The 19521-nt window shown below is 41.5% G+C and overlaps 1 protein-coding gene across 3 annotated transcripts in view; it reads right to left on the reverse strand.

Moving 5' to 3' along the window:
* Positions 1–454: 454 nt before the first annotated feature.
* The window catches only part of vipas39 (VPS33B interacting protein, apical-basolateral polarity regulator, spe-39 homolog), a 109362-nt gene continuing 90295 nt past the window's right edge, over positions 455–19521 (reverse strand). For all 3 annotated transcript variants that reach the window (XM_069916050.1, XM_069916048.1, XM_069916049.1), the window contains 6 exons: positions 15776–15817; positions 10740–10829; positions 8451–8537; positions 5690–5779; positions 3039–3143; positions 455–2592 (listed from right to left, as the gene is read on the reverse strand). In XM_069916050.1, the coding sequence (XP_069772151.1) occupies positions 2572–2592; positions 3039–3143; positions 5690–5779; positions 8451–8537; positions 10740–10829; positions 15776–15817 (435 nt within the window). In that variant the 3' untranslated portion in view covers positions 455–2571. The remainder of the gene's footprint in view (positions 2593–3038; positions 3144–5689; positions 5780–8450; positions 8538–10739; positions 10830–15775; positions 15818–19521) is intronic.

A 19521-nucleotide genomic window follows, 5' to 3' on the forward strand; every position in this document is an offset into this window, starting at 1 on the left:
TGAAAAGCATTCTGGGATTTGTAGTATTAGCTGTGCATGCGCTATACTGGCGCGGCAGCCAGCGGGCCAGCTCTAATACATATTTGATATGATCTCGCCAAATATAATTATATCTCGGGCCAAATTTGGCCCGCGGGCCTGAGTTTGACGTGTGCTCTACACAATGCAGTGAGTTGGCCAGAATCATACCCACAATGGTCGAAAATTAACTAGGCGACTTTCACTGCCTTGATTTCACCAAAAATCCACTTTTATTTTGGAGAAAACACCAAATTTTATTGATCCCACTGAAAGGGGATCAATGGGCTGCATTTGGGGATTTTTACTTTATTTCCGACATGCAGAGCTTTTAAAACAATAAACCATGACCCAGATACCTAAAATATTGACTGAGTAAATTTATTATGGAGCAGCTGGTCAATTATTTGGATAAAGAGGAAAGTTTTCAAGAGCACTGGATGCATCAAGTTTATTGTCACAGGTACAACCCCACGAAAGTGTTCTCCGGTCCTCGGTGCAAAACACGTAGATGCACAGCCGGACATAGCACAGATACAGTCAAACAATACAATGCAGGACAAATATTTAATCGATGCAAATAAATCAAGAAATATTGTTTCATGAATATGAGCCTTGGATGGTCAGTGTGAGCAGTTCCTTTGGTCGTTCAGCGTTCTCACTGCCTGTGGGAAGAAGCTGTTCCTCAGCCTGGTGGTGCTGGTTTCCATACTCCTGTATTTCTTTTTCCAAAGGGAGCAGCTGAAAGATGCTCTGTGCAGGGTGGAAGGGGTTCTCAATAATCTTGCACACCCTCTTCCGATAACAATCCAGGATGATCATGTCAATGTTGAGTGGATAACCATATCGCAATGTGATGTAGCTGGTTAGGACACTTTCATATATGGGTAGAGGGGTTCATGAAAGCATCCCTCAATTATGGAGAGTTTAAAGAGTGGTTGGCATTGCCATTAAAAGACTGAAAATGAAAGTGTAAGTGCCATTGCCATGATGTAATAGAGAGGTATTGGTTAAAAGAACAGAGAAAGATAGACTGTATCCTGAACAATTCTGTGAGTGAAAGCTTTGAGCTAGCCATTGAATGCAAGCAAATTCACTGCATATCTATAGCTTTGATTCTTCTATTAACTCAGCTCATGCACATTTTATTCAAATTCCTCTGAATTAGAGATTTTTCAGACAAGATCAGCACTTATTGTCCACATCTGGTTGATCTTGAGGTTAACAATCATCTTTATTAACCAGTAAAAGCCCCATGGATAAACTACTCTCACTTTGCTGTGAGGTATCTCCTTGGGAGACTGCCCCACTGATCACCACCCCTCCACTACAACTGTTCTACTGCTGGTAAACTATGGAATACGGGGAGTGCAGTGGAACGACATCACTGTATGGTTGGCCACTGGTGCAAGCGGGAATGATCTCATGAAGGTGGGACCCTCACTGTGATTGGTCACCAATGGATGTGAGACCCTCACTGTGGTCTGTCACTAGTGGAGGTGGAACCCTCACTGTGGTCTGTCACTAATGGATGTGGGACCCTCACTGTGGTCTGTCTGTCCCCAGTGGATGTGGTACCTTCACTGTGGTCTGTCACCAGTAGATGTGGGACCCTCACTGTGATCCATCACCAGTGGAGGTGGGATCATTATTGTGTGGTATCCAGATGTCAGTTTCTGTATATTGAATAGTCAATCTGCTTAGAAACAGAGCTCTGGGACAGTTTCAGTCTGTTTGGCTGCAATTCATGTTTATAAATTCAAACCCTTTGCCCAGTTGGAAACCCCACAACAGTTAATGAACTGGTCCTGGAAAATGGAATGAAAAGAAAAAATGTTGCCTGATGCTCCTGTTGTATATTCTTATTTATTCCTAAGATCCAGAATTGGTCAGCATTTATGCCTAGCCCAGTTGGAACCACCATGTGATTAAATAAATAAACTGAAAAGAAAGCTAGCACTGCTTAGCACTTTATTAAAGATATACTATTAATGAATGGCATTTTCCTGGCGTGTGTACATATTTGACCTCTCGTTGTGCTGGAATAACAGACAAGAATGAGACTATATAGGTTATTGGGGCAACCAGAACAGGAGAACTGAAGGGCCTTCGCACATGGGCAATAAATAAGCTCTTCTCCAACAGTACTTTTTGTTCATCTTTCCAGGTTAAATCTGTGAAGTCAGCCAGCTACTAGCTCAAATCAAACAGCTGAGTTTCCAAAGAACACCATGGCAGGTGCTCGATATTTGACATTTTTGGTGGGTGACCTGCACTTCCCCCTTAAATCTGACTGTGTTTCAGCATCTTTTACATCCCATCCCACTATTACTGAGCATCCTATCCCTTGCATTTGAACCTCTTGATACGAATGAAGCATACATAGGTAGGGCACTTCTAGTCTCCCATTATTATTAATTTTAAACACAAGGGAGAAGAGGTCCAGCAGTTCTCAAGAAGTGGATGAAGATTTTGCTTCTCATCCTCACTGGCAGCTTCTCCATCCATCTACTTCCTGAACACAGGGACGTTCCTGTTTTGAATCTTCACCCATCAATTTTTCCATCGAATTTGCTGTAAGACACAATTTTCACATCTACCGTCAGTAAGTTCATTTTCCACTTTATTTGTTTCCCCATTAGATAGCTCCCAGTAATTTCTTTTTAGACATTCAGCACGGTAACAAGCCATTCAGCCCATGAGTCCATGCCACCCAATTACACATTTTGTGGGGTGGGAGGAAACTGGAGCCCCCGGGAAAACCCAAGCAGACACGGGGAGAACATACAAATTCCTTACAGACATTTGAACCCGGGTCGATGGCGCTGTAACAGCATTGTGTTAACTGCAACGCTAACCATACCGCCCCTAAAGAAAAAGTACTGTAAAGTATTTTAAGATGTAGTTTCTAAAATTCTCTAAAAGGGCTGTCGGTTGAAGGCATATCAGTTAACAGTCTTATCAGCCCCTAAAATTTCAGATGTATACCATTTGAGGTTTAAAATCTATGTTTCACTCACAGAATTGTTCAGGATATAGTCTATCTTTCTCTGTTCTTTTGAATTTTCATCCACTTTGCTTCTGTACTGAATCAGCTGTTGGCGATCTTTGAGATCCCTGTAGGTCTTAATTGAGAAAAGGAAAATTAAAACAACTTCAGTACATGACTGAAATACCTTAAATATTTGAGATAAGTTGATGCATTTTGAACCACAGACACCACAGTACAGAAACAGGCCCTTCAGTCCATCTATTCTATGTTGAACTATTATTTGGCTAGACTCACTGACCTGCAGCCAGTCCATAGCCCTTCATTCCCCCCCCCCCCCATCCATGCACCCATCCAAATTTTTCTTAAATGTAAAAATCAAACCTGAGTTCACCACTTCAACTGGCAGCTTGTTCCACACTCTCACCACTCTCTGGGTAAAGGTTGCCCCCCCTCATGTTGCCCCTAAATATCTCATCTTTCACTCTTAACCCATGTCCTCTAGTTTTTGTCTCACCTAACCTCATCGGAAAAAGCTGCATAATTTTATATTCCTCTCATTCTTCTACGCTCCGGGAATAAAGTCCTAACTTTTTTTTAAACTTTCCCTGTAACTCAGTTCCTCACGTCCTGGCAACATCCTTGTAAATCTCTGGACTCTTCCAACCTTATTGCTTTCTTTCCAGTAGTTAGGTGACCCAAAACTGGACACACTACTCCAAATTTGCTTTATCTTTCCTTTGTGTTTTTATTAGAATTTCCCTCTCCGTAAACCATCACATCCTTGAGTAAACCGTTCAATGAGGGCTCTAATGAAGATGGTTCAGAGGAACCTTGCAATCTCAACTGGCCCAACTGATTTTAATGGATACTTATACCTCAGTAGCCAAGACTCGTGCCTTTGTCATCTTGATCAAGATTTAAGATTCCTTTATTGTCATGTAATAGAAGAGAACGTAATATTACACGAAATTGGCTTCAGCCTGACATAAGGCAGGCAAAGAGTCGCCCAGCACCCCTTCCAGTCAGAGAAAGAGAAACAAAAGAGAGTCACTGAGTCCCTTCAGATACACCAATATTATGACCGGGCGATTGATTGGACACTTGGGAGTAGCGTTGTGCCTCCAACTCTCTGCTCCCCTGGGTCCACACCAGCGAAAGAACTGCCGTTTCAGCAGTTCTGGCAGCTCCCCCCATAGGAGCAAATGAAAGGTAGGAGGAGAAATCAATGCTGCTTCACTTGATCTGTTCAGCAACTACAAAAAGCTGCTACCTACCACATCTGAAAGGGCAACCACACCAATTCTGTTACTGAACACAACTGACGTCCTCCAAGCAATGTTTGAGAATCTAAATTTTAAAGTAGTAACCAAAATATTATAGCAGAGGACATTATATGTTTTGATAATTCAGCAAGGTAAAAAAAACTTCATATTTCCGATGACAGAGAAAGACTACTGTTAAGGGTTATATTATGTTTCATATTAGATCTAAATATGTCTTTAAAAGAGATAGATTGTGGTGGTTCAGTGTAGGTCACTTCACAAACAGATACTTACACTTCACATCTCATTTAAAATGTAAAAGCTTTGCTGAAGCTAAACATCCAAACACCAGTGATTTTTTTGCAAAGACAATGGAACTGCTTTGGAAGGAATTTCAAAAGCAGGTGCAAATGAAAAAAGTGCTGATAAAGATCTTTCAAGGATTGGGTTTGAAGCCTTAGGAGGAGGTTTTTACAAGGGGTGTGTGTGTGTGTGAGAGAGAGAGAGAGTTCTGCAATAGCTTTGCAACATAGCAAGCTGGCCGGCTTGTAGAAAACCCCATTTTGAAGAAGGGTTGTGAGTTATGAGTTCAGCCTGTTGAAAATCCTTGAGGTCCTTACAAGAGGAACTGGTTGGCTGGAGTGTTTCTCCTGAAATAAGGGAAACAAGAGGAACTCTGTGGTGACCTGGAAGAAGAGATTATCATTTGGAAAACCCATGATGGGGCAAGTTTCTTCGACAAGACACTGAAGTTAATAAAAAAAAAGACAAGACACTGAAGTGACCGATGACCATCTCTGAAACCAAGAAGAGCCTTCCTGAGCGGTAGCCATTTACCTTTAAGCACTAGAGCCTGGTGAAAATTCATAAATATTAAATTTTGTGCATAGTATAAGAATTGCCTGAAACCGGTGAAATTGGAGGAGTGAGAAGTGAGATTGGACTGTGAATCAAAGAACTTTCCTGAACATATACACATTACATACACGTGCACTTAGAATTACAAGGGGATTAAGTTAGGTTAAGTTAATAGTAATAAGTTAAAGTTTGATCCTGATTTTATATTTAAAGAAAATTAAAAGCAAGTTTTGTTTAAGTAACCATTTGTCTTGATGAATTTCTATTGCTGCTGGGTTTTGAGGTCCTCTGGGGTCATGACACTATTATCCATTGGGTAAGGGTCATGGCCCTGATTAACAAATCCCTAGAGAAATCTAAGAAACATGTACTTATATGGAGCAGTCTGTTTGAATGTTCTGGAGGGCAGCAAATTTATTTGTATAAATATGTGACTTGTAAGTTATGAGCCAGACTCTTTTGGGGTGAAACTCGCTGCAAGCTCATGAACCACTGCGAGGTTCATGTTTTATGGCTCATCTCCATTACACAGCATTAACAAATCCATTATTATACTTACATCAATGACAATGTTATGGCACTTGTACTTTGTTCCAAGGTTTAACTTCAGTTCTGTGTTATCCACTAAGGTTATGTATTCTTCAATAACCTGAAGCAGAATGTATTAAAATAGTATTAATAGAATCTATTGTAATTTGAAATAGCACATGTGAGATAAGTCATCATGAAAACATTTTGAGGAAGGGTTCACTGCCTGAAAAGTTGGTTGTGCATCTTTATCTTTGCTCTAAACATGTTTGACACTGTTTCTCCAGCCTTGTGTTTTTACTTCAATCATGGGATCTGCAGATTTTCATATTTTACTCCATAATTGTTAATATGGTGAATTAAACAATAATATTCGCAGAAAAAAACAAAAATAAACCATGTACTATAGGAACATCTACCATCACACTGATCAGTTTACTCTCAATTGTCAGTAAGATCATTTGTTGTCCTATCAAGTGGCAATTACTGACCACATTGCCTGGACTAGCTCCAGACGACATCATAACCTTCTTGAAAACATGCAATAAAGAGCTTCAGTCCAGAGGTAGGAGTGACTGCTCTCAAATTCAAGACAGCATCTGATCATCTGTGGCACCAAGTCCTAAAACTCAACTGGGCATCAAGTGGAAAATACTACAGTGATTGGTGTCATATCTCACACAGAGATGGATGGTCCTTGTGCAGGAGGTCAATCATCCCAGGCCATGGACATCTCTGTGTGGACAGCTCCTTGGAGGTAACAGGTCCCTCCGGCCCATGAGCCCATGCCATCCAGATGCAACAATTAACCTACAACCCCCACATTTTTTGAAGGGCAGGAGTAAACCCCCGGCAGACATGGGGAGAACATACAAACTCCTTATAGACAGTGTCACAAATAGCAGATCATGTCTGCGTGTGGTAAGACTTCAGTTGATAAGTTGCATGTAACATTCGTGCCAATGAACATTGCCACGGGCTCTTGGGCTGAAAGGGCCTATTACTGTGCTGTATGTCTAAATTTAAAAATTTAAATTTAAAAATGATAAAAGGAATTCATCAATGTCCAATTATCAGTAAATGTCCCCACTCCTGTCCTTCTGATGGAAGGAAGATCATTGGTGAAGTGGTTGACAATGGTTGCCTCCAAGGGGCTGTAATGCTATGGACTAAGTGCAGGTCAGTGAGACTATACAGTATAATAGTTAGGCACAGTCAAGAAGGGCTGAAGGCCCTGTTGCTATTGTTTTAAGTGGCTGTAATGAGCACCATCTACAAAATTGATCATTGTTTCTCACCTACTTTACTCTGACGATACCTTGTATAGTATCTACCCCTGAAGACAAGGTCAGTATGCCTATGAGAACACCACCATCTGCAGATTCCCCTTCAAAGTCACACAGCATCCTTGCTTGGAAATATATTGCCAGTCCTTTGTTGTCAATGGATCTAATCCAGTGGTTTTCAAACTGCTTCCAAAATCACATTCCATCTTAAGTATTCCCTATGCTATAAGTGCTCTGTGATTAGTAAGGGATTGCTTAAGATGGTATGTGAGTGGAAAGAAAAATATTTGAAAATCACTGCTTTAATCTTAGCTAATTGACTCGTTACGTGTCGGTTTGAGAACTCCAAAGGAAATGGGCCAATGACAATTTTTCTCAAGCAAAATATTTAAGTAACAATTGGGTCTAGAGCAGTGGTTCTCAACCTTCCCTTCCCACTCACACACCACCTTAGGCAATCCCTTACCAATCACAGAGCACCGATGGCATAGGGATTGCTTAAGCTGGAATGTGAGGTTAGGGGGGGGAAGTTTGAAAACCACTGATCTGAACGCTGGAACACCCAACCAACTGTATTATAGGACTATACAAGGAATGTGAGAGTCTAAGAAAGTAACTTCACACATTCTCAAGGGCAGTTAAAGATGGGCAATAAATGCCTTCAATGTGGGGTAGGAACTCGGATCCGTTTGAAGGTCGTACCATCGATTCACAAAACAATGCTCAACTTGGCCATTGTAAATCGTGGATGTTGGGACCCATTCAAAGTGGACCACACAAATGCTCAACTTGCGGTCACACCTCCTCCCTCACCATCAATCATGGCCCCAAACAGTCCTTCAAGTGAAGCAACATTTCACTTGTGAATCTGTAGAGATCATCTACTAAATTGTAGAGATTGGGTGCAGACTGTGAGATCGCTTTGTTTCTGTCTGCCACAACAGCGGGGATCATCTGGTGGCCACCCATTTCAATTCTCCATCCCATTCTCTTGCTGGCATGTCTATGGATGGTCTCATGCACTGCCAGACTGAGACCACCCACAAATGGGAGGAACAAAACTTCATCTTCCAGCTGGGCACCCTCCAACTGGATGGCACTAAAATTGTCCTTCTCCGATTTCCGTTAAACCATCCCTTCCGCACCCTTCTTTCCTTTGTCACCTTTCCCCCAGCTCCATCTCTCTCTCTGCCCTTTTCCCTGTCTTCTTTCACAGAACCAAAATCGATTCTCACCTTTCCTCTTATCATATCAAAATGACACCCTTTGTTGGTCTGGACCCCTCCCTTTGCCATTCTTCAGTCTTTATTCAGCTATCTTCCTGTTCTTTGCTTCTACCTTGAGGAAGGGCACAGTCCCAAAACTTTGGTAATGTACCTTTACCTCCTATGAACGCTGTGAGACCGGCTGAGTTCGTCCAGCATTTCTCTGAGATCATGAGCTGTCTTATTTTTAGTATCATGCAGGAAAGTGCAGAATAAAATGTATTGTTATCCAGGGCCTTACCTCAAATGGGGCATTATTTTTGTGCAAAATGTCGACAATTCGATGAAATCCAATTGGTGCTTTCTTCTTGGTGTATCCCAGCCAATTCTGAAATAAAATAGAATACACTTGAATATCGTTGCTCTATGAAGAGGAAGGTGGTTCCATCAGCATCATGATGGGTGGCAGCAAAGCAATGTCTTAGAGCATCTTAGAACATCTTGATAATACTGGGATACATCTAATATATATTTGTGTATCTATGTCTGTTCTCCATGAAATTCAATATGGAGCACTCTAGAAATATCCAAGGAGGTTCAGTAAGGGTAACATTTGATGCTGAATATCATGACCACATTGAATTTAACCTTTAAGATCATATGAAGTTCAAAATTTGTTTTAAAATTGAAATTACATCAAGGACACCTCAATTAGTTACAGGGCTGTGCATCAATGAATTCAGAATAAAAATGTGTGTGCGCGTGTGTTTAGTGATGGCGTTGTGCAGCACCTGAAGACATCTTACAATTTTTTTTCTGTTAAATTGACATTATGTACAATAAGGTGTGGGAGAAGGCAGGTACTGGGTACTGAATAGATGATCAGCCATGATCAGAATGAATGGTGGTGTAGGCCTGAAAGGCCAAATGGACTACTCCTACATTCTATGTTTCTGCACCAAACCTCCCCAAACTCCTGACTTGTTTTCTTCACGATGCCATTGGAGTGTTGGGTCCAGGAAAGATCCTCCAAGATAGTGACTCCCAAGAACTTAAATTTGCTCACCCTCTCCACCTCTGATCCCCCAACGATCTCTGGATCGTACACCTCTGGCTTTCCTTTCCTGAAGTCAACAATTAGCTCCTTAGTTTTGGTGACATTGAATGCAATAACATTGGGTGTGTATGTCTTATATAATTATTTACTCTGTTACTGAATACTGTTCATCAGTTTCACAACCTATGGGAAGAAGCTATTTCCCAGCTCCTGACAGTCCTGAATTTGATACTCTTGTACCTCCTTCTTGATGATAATGAATAGATGGAAAAGGCCTTCAATAACTCTTTTAGCTCTATTTAACCAATACTCCTGGTAAATGTCATCAATAGTGGAAAGGAGACCCCAGTGATCTTTTTGATAATCCTCCATATTGCAGCTACTATACCACATAAAGATGCAGCCAGTAGGACACTCTAATTTGTGCTCCTATAAAATGTGGTCACGATGAGGGCCAGTAACCTTGCCCTCTTCTACCTCCTGAGGGAGTATATGGCACTGTTGCACCATCCTAAGTAACGAGATGTTCGAAAAGGTTAAGTGACAAACTAAGTTTTAACATGCAAGGGTAAGGGGAATGCAAGTGAAAATAAAGCAGAGATTCAATGATCAACCTGATAGTGATGAGAGGCAAAAAGAGACTTAAAAATATTAACTTTCTTTTAAAAAGTGCTCGCTCTTTATCACATTCTCCAGATATTTGGTGAATCGCATAACAAGGTGTTTTTGATTGACTTACAAGCCTGAACATGGTGCTTCTCCATCACCTTAACACAGAATTACCTCGATGTTTGATTCTTATTAATCTTGTATTACCATGAGTTTGTACTGCATCCCATACAGTCCCTAATTCACAAAAAAACGTCCCCAGAGGTGGAATGAGCCAAACATGATTTGATTAACTGAAGATCACCTTACCAGGATGGCAATTTAGCTTATTGGAATTTTTTGAACTACAATTCTGCATTAGTAGTATACAATCAATAAATACTGCCTCAAGATCTTTATTTTCTTTTGATTAGCAAATATTATGGAATATAAGGGAGCAACAATTCATGAACATGAGCTTGCAGTCTGTTAAAAAGTTGATAAAGTGGGGATCAGGTGGAATATATGTAACAAAAAAAACCCACAGAAAATGTATTGAAGAGAATGGATCAGCCCATTATTTCAAGGGATAGGGAAAAAGTACACACACACACACACACACACACACACTTAGTTCATGATTATGAACTAGCACTCATTGACTCAGCATATTTGAAAACAATCAAATGAGGCTTTGCAAAAGAAAACTGTATGGGCTCAAGGAGAGTTGACTTCCAGATCAACATGGAAAAATCAGGAAATTGACAGTCCCGACAAAGTTTCGGCTTGAAATGATGAGCCTTTTTTTCCCAACTGAATTTCTGGGGAATTGGCCATGACTAGCTGTAATGCAAAGAGCCATGAATCACATGATAAACCAAAAGACTTCCTTCTGTGTGCTGTATAATTCTGTGATTTGACATTTATGTTCAATTGAATAGTCACCTTAGTAGTAAATAAGCTATCAACGTCACTCCAAGCCTTCAGTTTGGCACGAGCTGCAAGTGTAGTGAGTAAGTACTGTTTTTCTGAAATCTAAAAGTAGAAATAATATTTTCTATTAAAAAATGTACAAATATAAATATGTTACATATATAAATATGTTACATATGATATGTAACAGCACTGCATCGTTTGGACACTTTTCCAGTTTAACGGTGTTCATGCAAGCTGTATTTGGTGTTTTCAATGGTAGCTTTTCATTCTTATCTACTGATGTATAGATTAGTCCTTGCTTTCTTATACAGATGCTGGACATCTGAAATAAACACAAAACCTGCTGGAATGCTCAGCAGATCAGATTGGTTTGGGAGAGAGAGGGAAAGAAAGCATTTTTGGCTGATAATCTTGCATCATTTGTTTTCTTACTTTTCCAGTTTTGGTGAAAGGTCAATGACATGAAATATTCAATTTAGGCATACAGCACAGTAACCATGAACCCATGCCCCCCAAAATACCTATATCCCTTTATGTTTTGGAAGGTGGATAAAAACCCATACAGACACAGAGAGAACATACAAACTCCTTACAGATAGCGCTGCAATAACGTTATGGTCATCACTATGCTAAACATACCACCCACTCTCATTAACTCTTGTTTTCTTCTCTCTCCATAGATGCTGCCTGACTCATGGAGTAGTTATTATGCCCAGAATCTGCAGTTTTTGGTTGTTATCTTTGTACTCTGGAAGCATGGCTTTTTAAGTTCTCCTGTCTAACTTGAAATAAAGTGGCCTTTGGAATTCTAACCTGGTGTTGAGATGGGATTTTGATTTTGCTCGAGGACCCTATTTTATCCACTGCCTGTGGTTTCTTCCGAGGTGACAGTACAAATCTGGTTGGTAAGTTGCCTAATCTCTCAGTGAACTGCAAAATCTAGGGGGAGCTGATGGGTATGAGGGAAGAAAAAAATTTGGATTAATGGGAAGATTGAAGGTACCCACTTAAAACAGAGGTGTAGAGGAAATTCTTTACCCAGAGAGTGGTGAACCTCTGGAATTTGCTACCATGGGCAGCTGCTGGGACCCAGGTCATTGGGTGTATTTAAAGCAGAAATTGATAGGTATCTGAATAGTCAATAAATCAAAGGGAGAAGGCAGGGGAGTGAGGCAGAGTGGGAGAATGAGTCAGCTCATGATTAATTGGCTGAGTGGACTCGATGAGCCAAATGGCCTACTTCTGCTCCTATATCTTATCTGAAGATGTGTAAAAATAGCAGATTGATGGTTGGATCTGACATTATGGGCCAAACAAGCTGTTTCCATGCTGTGACTCTATTCTGAGGGTCCTTGACAGGGTGGATATATGGGGGGGAGGGGCAGATGGGAATATTGACTTTAAGCATATCCCATGAACAAATGGAGATAAAAGGACAGTAACATTGTTGCTGGTTGGAGAGAAAGAAACTAAACATTTCAGGACTGAAGTTAAAAATGCAGAGGGAAGTATAAGTTGGGAACTCTCTCTGGAAATGATACTGGGTTAATAGTTAATGCTAAATCTGAGACTAACGGACCTGCTCACCAAAAGTATTAAAGACATTAGGAAAGGGGATAGGTCTTGAATCACAATCTGCTGGAGGAACACTCTGTTCTTCTACTGCCATCAGGAAAGAGGTATAGGTGCCAATAACAGCTGCTACCCCTCCACCATCAGACTCCTCAGTGACAAAGTCAATCAGAGACTCATTTAAGGCCTCTTACTTCTGCACTTCATTTTCTTTTTTGTTCTCTCTGTATAGCACAGTCAGTTTGTCCACATTTGTTATCTGTTTACAGTTCTTTATTTGTTTACATGGTTATGCTGTATACATTTTTTTTTTGCACTACCAATTGGCAGTAATTCTGCTGAGCTTGCAGGAAAAAAGAATCTCAGGGTTGTATGTTATGCCATCATGTATGTACTCTCACAATAAATATGAACTCAGAGGGTGAAGTAGCATCAGTGGGAGAAAAAGAATGGTCAACATTTCATTCCAAAACCCTCAGTGAAACTTGATGAAGGTTTTCGCCCAGAAACATGGACTATTCTTTTTCTCCCACTGATGTCGCTTGTCCCACTGAGTTCCTCCTGGAGATTGAACATGGCTTCAGATTCCACTGTCTGCAGCCTCATGTCTCTAGATCACAGATCAGCCAATAATGAACTTAATATCGGTGACTTGAGCTATTGATTGGTTTACTGCTGGAGTGATTTCAAATAAGTTTACGGGCAGTTAACTAGTCTCCCTGTTTGTAAAACTTGTAACGAGTCAGTTAACTTCATCTTTTCATCAATTGGATTTAGTACTTTTTTTTAGGAACAGATGTATGGGCCGGCACAACATTGAAGGCCCATATTGTATTGTGCTGTATTGTTCTATGTTCTAAAATAGCGGCGCTGCCAGGGCGCTGCTCTGCAGTGTCCTACTGCTGGCTCCAATGCCGACAGCTTCGTACAGGCTTTAAATGGTCTGCTAAAGAGTCAATGGTGTTTTCTTTAAATCTTGCAACCATGGGGTCTGTGCCCAAGACTGCAGAGCCTGCGCAGGGGTTGCAGACTCTGGGTGAGCGTGGACAGACGCAGGGCAGTGACCGCAGCAACAGACTAGAGATGGGATCAGCAGCTTAAGGATCCACACAGGCTGCAGGGCTGCTGGAACCAAGATTCAAGAAGAAACTAAGGGCAAAGAGGGCTCCTGAAGGGTCTCGGACATCAAAATCTTCTGGATCATTTGGAGGTTTGGATCTGGAGCTTGGGTGGTTAATGTGCTGCTGCAGGGGCTGCGGGAGCGCTGGAGGCGAATCCACAGACACTCACTGTCTCTGAAGGAACTCTCACTTGCTTCTCTTCTTTATCCTATTGTTAGGGGCTGAGGGCACCGCTCATGGCAACTCTTTGTTTGCCTTACAATAAACAAAAGATGAAGTATATCATGCATATTACATCTTTAATGTGACAATGGATGATCAGCATCACCTGGGATACATTACAATAAAACACGTGGAATTAAAACCAACAACAATACTATTCTACAACAAACTGTTAAAAAGGTTTGATTTTACAATCGGAGTGCAGTACCACTCATTGCCATGATTCAATGTTCAACATAATCATATAGCTTCGTAAGGCTCCTTCGATCCAAGGCCCCTGTAGCGTCTGCCCGATGAGTATGCATTCCAAGCCAATGCTCCGGTGATATTTATAGGCTGTTTTTAGGTGCTGAATAAATGGCATTTCTTTCTTTAAAGGATCCTTTTATCATCATACAGACAAAGTTTGGGTACCTGCTTGGAGGGGACAACAGTGTGGAAAACTGAGCTATAGCCGATGAATAGCATTCTAACATTAAGAGCTGACCAAATGAGTCAACGCAGAGTGAAGCACTGTTGAAATGGCATCCTTGGTTGGTTGACCTGTTAGCACAGTAGGCGAATTGATGAGAATCCATAGTGACAGGCAAACGGGATTTCAGAAGAGACCAACCTCTCGAAACACTTCGCGACGATGGGGGTGACTGCAACTGGACGGTAGTCATTTAGACTCACAGTGGTAGAGCTCTTCAGCACAGGCACCAGGGGAGCAGTCTTAAAGCTCATTGGAAGAACTGCCTAGGTTAAAGACAGAACGAAAATGTCCAAAAAAACCCCAGCCAACTGTTCTGCACAGGCTCTAACCCATCCGGACCAGCTGCCTTCTGTACATTCACCCTACTCAGGGTGGCCCAAACATCAATGATGGAGATTGAGAGAGGTATTTCATCAGGTAAAAGATCCACCTTGAAAGTAAAGCTAGCATAAAAATAATTAAGGTCCTCAGAGAATTTTAGGGAGTCATAACTAGAAGGAGATGCAATACCAGATGATTTATAATCTGTGATCATCTGCATGCCCTGCCACATGTGCCAAGGATATGAAATGCTCTTCTTTGTTTATATACATGTTTAGCCCAAGAGATTCCCCTCCTTATGTTGGTCCTGGCTAATCCATAAGTCTCCTGGTCACCAGATCTGAAGGCTGAATCTCTGTCTTTCACTGTTCATCCATGGTTTTTGGTTAGCAGATATTTTTTTATTTTCTTCTGTGACGTCATCCATCCACACACCTGTTGATATATGTACTCGAGAACAGAGTACGTTTATGAATCAATATCAACCCGAGAATCAACTGTAGCATGAACAGCAAAGACACTCCAGACTGGAAGTTGAAAATATTGCTGCAGAACAAAGTCAGCATCGCACCCCCCACCAACCCCCCCCCCCTCCCGCCAGCCAGATCTTAGTTGTGGGTTTTACCTGTTTGATGGCTGGGCTGTATTTGGGGATCATAAACAATGAGAGATGGTCAGACTGACCCAAGTGAGGGAGGGTCGTGGTTTTGTAGGCATCAGCCACGTTTGTATAAACCTGATGTAAGATTTTATTGCCCCTTGTATTACACGTTACATTTTGATGGAATCTTGGAAGCACAGTATGTAAATTACAGAGATTTAAGTCTCCATCTGGATGTAATATCCGCAACTTGCTGATAACAGCACTGAGGTCTTTCGAGGCTGCTTTAGCATTCGCAATACACACATATTCTCTTGGTAGATAAAAAGGCCTGCACTTAAAGATCACGTATTCCAGATCTGCAGAGCCATGAGCGTCAGTAATGATAGTGAAGTCGATTTACAGAGATGCACAACCCAGCTCCCTTGCTTTTTCCCTTGTATACTTCTTACGATTTGAGACTTAAACCTACAACCTTCACTCATGGTATTCTACATCCCTGAATCACATGGACGTGCATTCATTCATCAGGCTATGCGAGGTGCAGTGAAGTTACAGCCTTGCATCCCAGAATACAACTCAAATTGGGCAGGGGGAAGAGGCTGAGCATTTTCCCCTCCTTCAATTATTTAGGAAGGATGGACCAATTGATGAATCACGTTGTCTGTTATCAGAGCTCAGGGGCTCTATGGGACCAATTCTTTGTGCTCCAGTATCAAGACATAGTACTTACTTTGAAGGTTTTTCTCAAATTTGTTGGACTACTGAACATTCCCTATAAAGAAACAAAAAAAAGGAAATACTGTTAAGATCTCAAAGTATTTCAATTGCTTACTTCACCATGTACAATGATACTTATTCCCCAGCCGGCCTTCTTCACAATACAAATCTCATTCACCTTCCTCTCATCACCAAAAATGCCATATATACTCATGTAATCGTTCATACCATGTAATATTTGATGCCCCCCTTTACTGACCCAAAAATCATTTTTTGTATGACCAATGTAAAAGTCGACCCCCCTATTTTTGACCCCAACTGTCTACCCATCCGAGCTCCTGACAGCCCGGCCGCCTGTCCATCTGAATTCCTGACCGTGGATCCTCGCCCCAGCTACCTACCCATCCAAGCCTTCAATTATCTGGCCATCTACCCATCCAAACTGCCGACACTTCAGCCGCCCGCCCACCAACCTGAGCTCTTGACCACGGATTTTTGCCCCAGCCACCCGCCCATTCCAACTCATGACATCCAGCCACCCACCCATCCGACCTCCCGGTGCCTCAACTGTGGATTTACCACATTCAACCAAACTCCCGATGCCTTGACCGATGCAGGTAATTATTTACAAGGTCAAAAGTTTGGCCCGTGTAAAAGTTGACCCCTCCCTTTGTTCCAAAAAATGTGATGATCACATGAATATGTACGGTATACCAATTTCCATAAGCTGGATTGTGACCTTATTTGTGCCATCTAACAATTATGACACAACTGTAGGTGAGGGCAAGAAGGGCTCCTGAAGGACCTCAGGCACTGAAGGCTTCCTGATCCTGATGGAGGATTGGATCTGGAGCTTGGGTTTGCTGACGGTTCAGACAGAAACCTGTGTGGCTGCAAAGGCTGCGGGAGCACTGGAGGCAATTCCACGGACACTTAGTGACTCTGAAGGGATTCACTTTTGCTGTAAGGGGAATCAGGCAACACTAAAGGCGGCCCTTTATCTGCCTTATGGCAGACGGAAGACATTTTGTATAATATTACATGTTCTGTACTATTAGATAACAATGAGGAATCCTGAATCTCCCCTCTACTCCAATCTTGATGAAGGGTTCTCACCCAAAACAATGATAATTGTTTTTATCCCTCTGCTGCCCGACTCCCTGAGTTCCTCCAGTGGATTTTTTTTTCCCCGCTTTATATCCAACTGAAATCCAGAAGCTCAGTGAGCCTCAAGCACATCGACGATGCAATTAATTTCATTTTACAAGTGATTGCCATAAAGCTCCTTGGCAATGATTCCCTGCTATTTTTGGGGTGGACTGTAGTCTCATACCCAGCCTCTATCCTCAAAAAAAAGGATTCGGCTGAGAAATGTCACTGGGAGTTCCATTTCAATCGTCTGCAATTTGAAACACCTTTTGTTTTTAAATATTGTTTCTCGTAAATCCTTAAATCTTGTGCACCTTGGGCAGATAGGGTTCACAAAATAAATCGAATTATTGTCACAAGGACAGCAATAGAGTGCAAGGCTTACAGGCAGCATGCAAAAAAGTCACCATGCTCCTGCATCATTTTGGATTCACAGTAACAATTTTAAAAATTGGAAACAGTAAATTAGATTAATCGTGTCATTTAACATGAACAAAAAGGCAATTCAAATTTACATTTTCAATCAAAAGAGCAGCAGCAGTTTTTCCAATGGAAATTCATCACATCTTTCACTTCAATCATGTACTGGCTCTGGTCTAGTTCCATCTCTCTCCGCATCGGACACTCCCTGTTTGCACTCGCCTCCCATCTGTGCGAGTCTGATCACCCACACCTCCCACTCAGCATGTCCCAGATGCTCAGTATCGCAGTAAAGCAGGATCTGTACATAGTGGGGGGGGGGGGGGGGGTTGGTAAGGGAGGAGGGGTGTAGTCCACATCAGATCTAAAGGATAAGACTTCTGAAAACATTGATCAAGATGTGTCTGGCAAAATTACATTTAATCCCTTATCACTGACAAGTCAGAGAAACTTGGAATAATTTCTTTTAAATCTGCCCATTTGGCCCGCTGGTGTCGAATCACATTCCTTCACTAGGTTAGTAGCCCTGCATATCATGGCTCTTCAAGTGCACATCCAGATGTGATGAGGATTTGTGCCTTTACCATTCTTCATGGTAGTGAGTTCCACACCCCTACTTGAATTTTCAAAATGTTGGAGAATTTGGAATCGCTACAAAATTCAAAAATGTTGAAAACTTTTGAATTTCAAAAACTGAAATTTATATTGTGTTGGAAAAAAAATCTTTCCTAATCTTCATTCTAATCTTGCTACCAAAAATAGGCACTTCTTATTTATTTAGGTGCCATTTAATTTTATACATCTCAGTTTCAGCCTCCCCATTGCCTCCTCTTTTCCTAAGAAAACATTCCCAGTCCATCCAAAAAAATAAACTTCTGGGAAAACTCCAGCATCTGTGAAGACAAGTAGGATGGTCAATCTTTCTGGTCCATTGTCTCGATCAACCCCGTCTTTCCACAGATTCAGCCTGATCCAGAGTTCATCCAGCAGTTCTATTTTGCTCCAGATTCCAGCATCTGTAACCTCACGTGTTCCCAAAGCTAACATGTTCAAGCTCTGGTAACTTCCTTGTAAATCTTCCCTGGAGCAACAAAGGATGAGAGGAAACTTGAAAGAGGGGAGCAATATTATGAGGGGCATTGATAGGGTGCAGCTTCTCCCCAGGGCTACAGTTGCAAACACCAGTGGACATCTGTATAAAATGACTGGAGATGAGTTTGGGGAGATTTCAGAGGTAAGTGGTTTTTTTTTACACAGAGTGGTGGGTGCCTGAAATACATTGCCAGGGGTGGTGGTGGAGGGTGGTACAATAGGGACATTCAAAAGACTCTTAAATAAGCACATGGGTGCGAAATAAGAAAAATAGAGAGTTATGGGTGTGAGGTAGGGAAGGGTTAAGATAGTTGTGGAGTGGATTTATTTAGGTCGGCACATGGGCCAAAGGGTCTGTTCTGTGCCGTAATGTTCTATGTATTTCTCCAGCACAATCCAATCTTGATGTGATGCTGAGAAGCAGTGTCAGAGCTATGCACAGAATTCAAACTGTGTTAAGTCACTCTTTTTTAACCTGACGTTACCTTTAAGTATCTATGGACACACTTTCTATAATCACTTCATTTCCACACATGCCTTAATATTCTCACATCTATTGTGCATTTCTTTGCCTTACTGCACAATTATACCACAGTTCTCCAGATCTAATTTCTGGCACTTTTCTAACCAACTCATGGATCCATCGACATGTTTCTGCCTTCACCCTCTTAGCAATCATTCAGCCAATTTTTGTTTCATCTGTAAACTTCCTCGTCAGAGCTTCCAACTTAAAATCATTAATATTTGTGTTGGGGGACTCAGTCTTATTCACAGAAGGAAATATTCATCAGGCCAGGCAATGATGGAAGGGGAAAGAGAGTTAATGTTTCGAGTCCGAGAACTCTTTTCCAGGACTGGGACAGCTGATGAATTGCAGAGAGATGTATTGGATGCATTGGGAGGTGCTTAACGTCAGTAGTTAGGAAAAAAGACTTGGAGCTATTGTTAAGGATGAGACATCTGGATAGAATTGGACCCATTACGCAGACACAAGGTGGATTCAGGAAGGAAGGTCATCTTTGACAAAGTTAGTGGAACTCTTTGAGGATATAATAATTTCCAAAAGGTGCTTTATAACATGCAGCTTAAAAGGTCTAT

Source organism: Narcine bancroftii, chromosome 2 (assembly GCF_036971445.1).
Source record: "Narcine bancroftii isolate sNarBan1 chromosome 2, sNarBan1.hap1, whole genome shotgun sequence".
Taxonomy (NCBI): Eukaryota; Metazoa; Chordata; class Chondrichthyes; order Torpediniformes; family Narcinidae; genus Narcine; species Narcine bancroftii.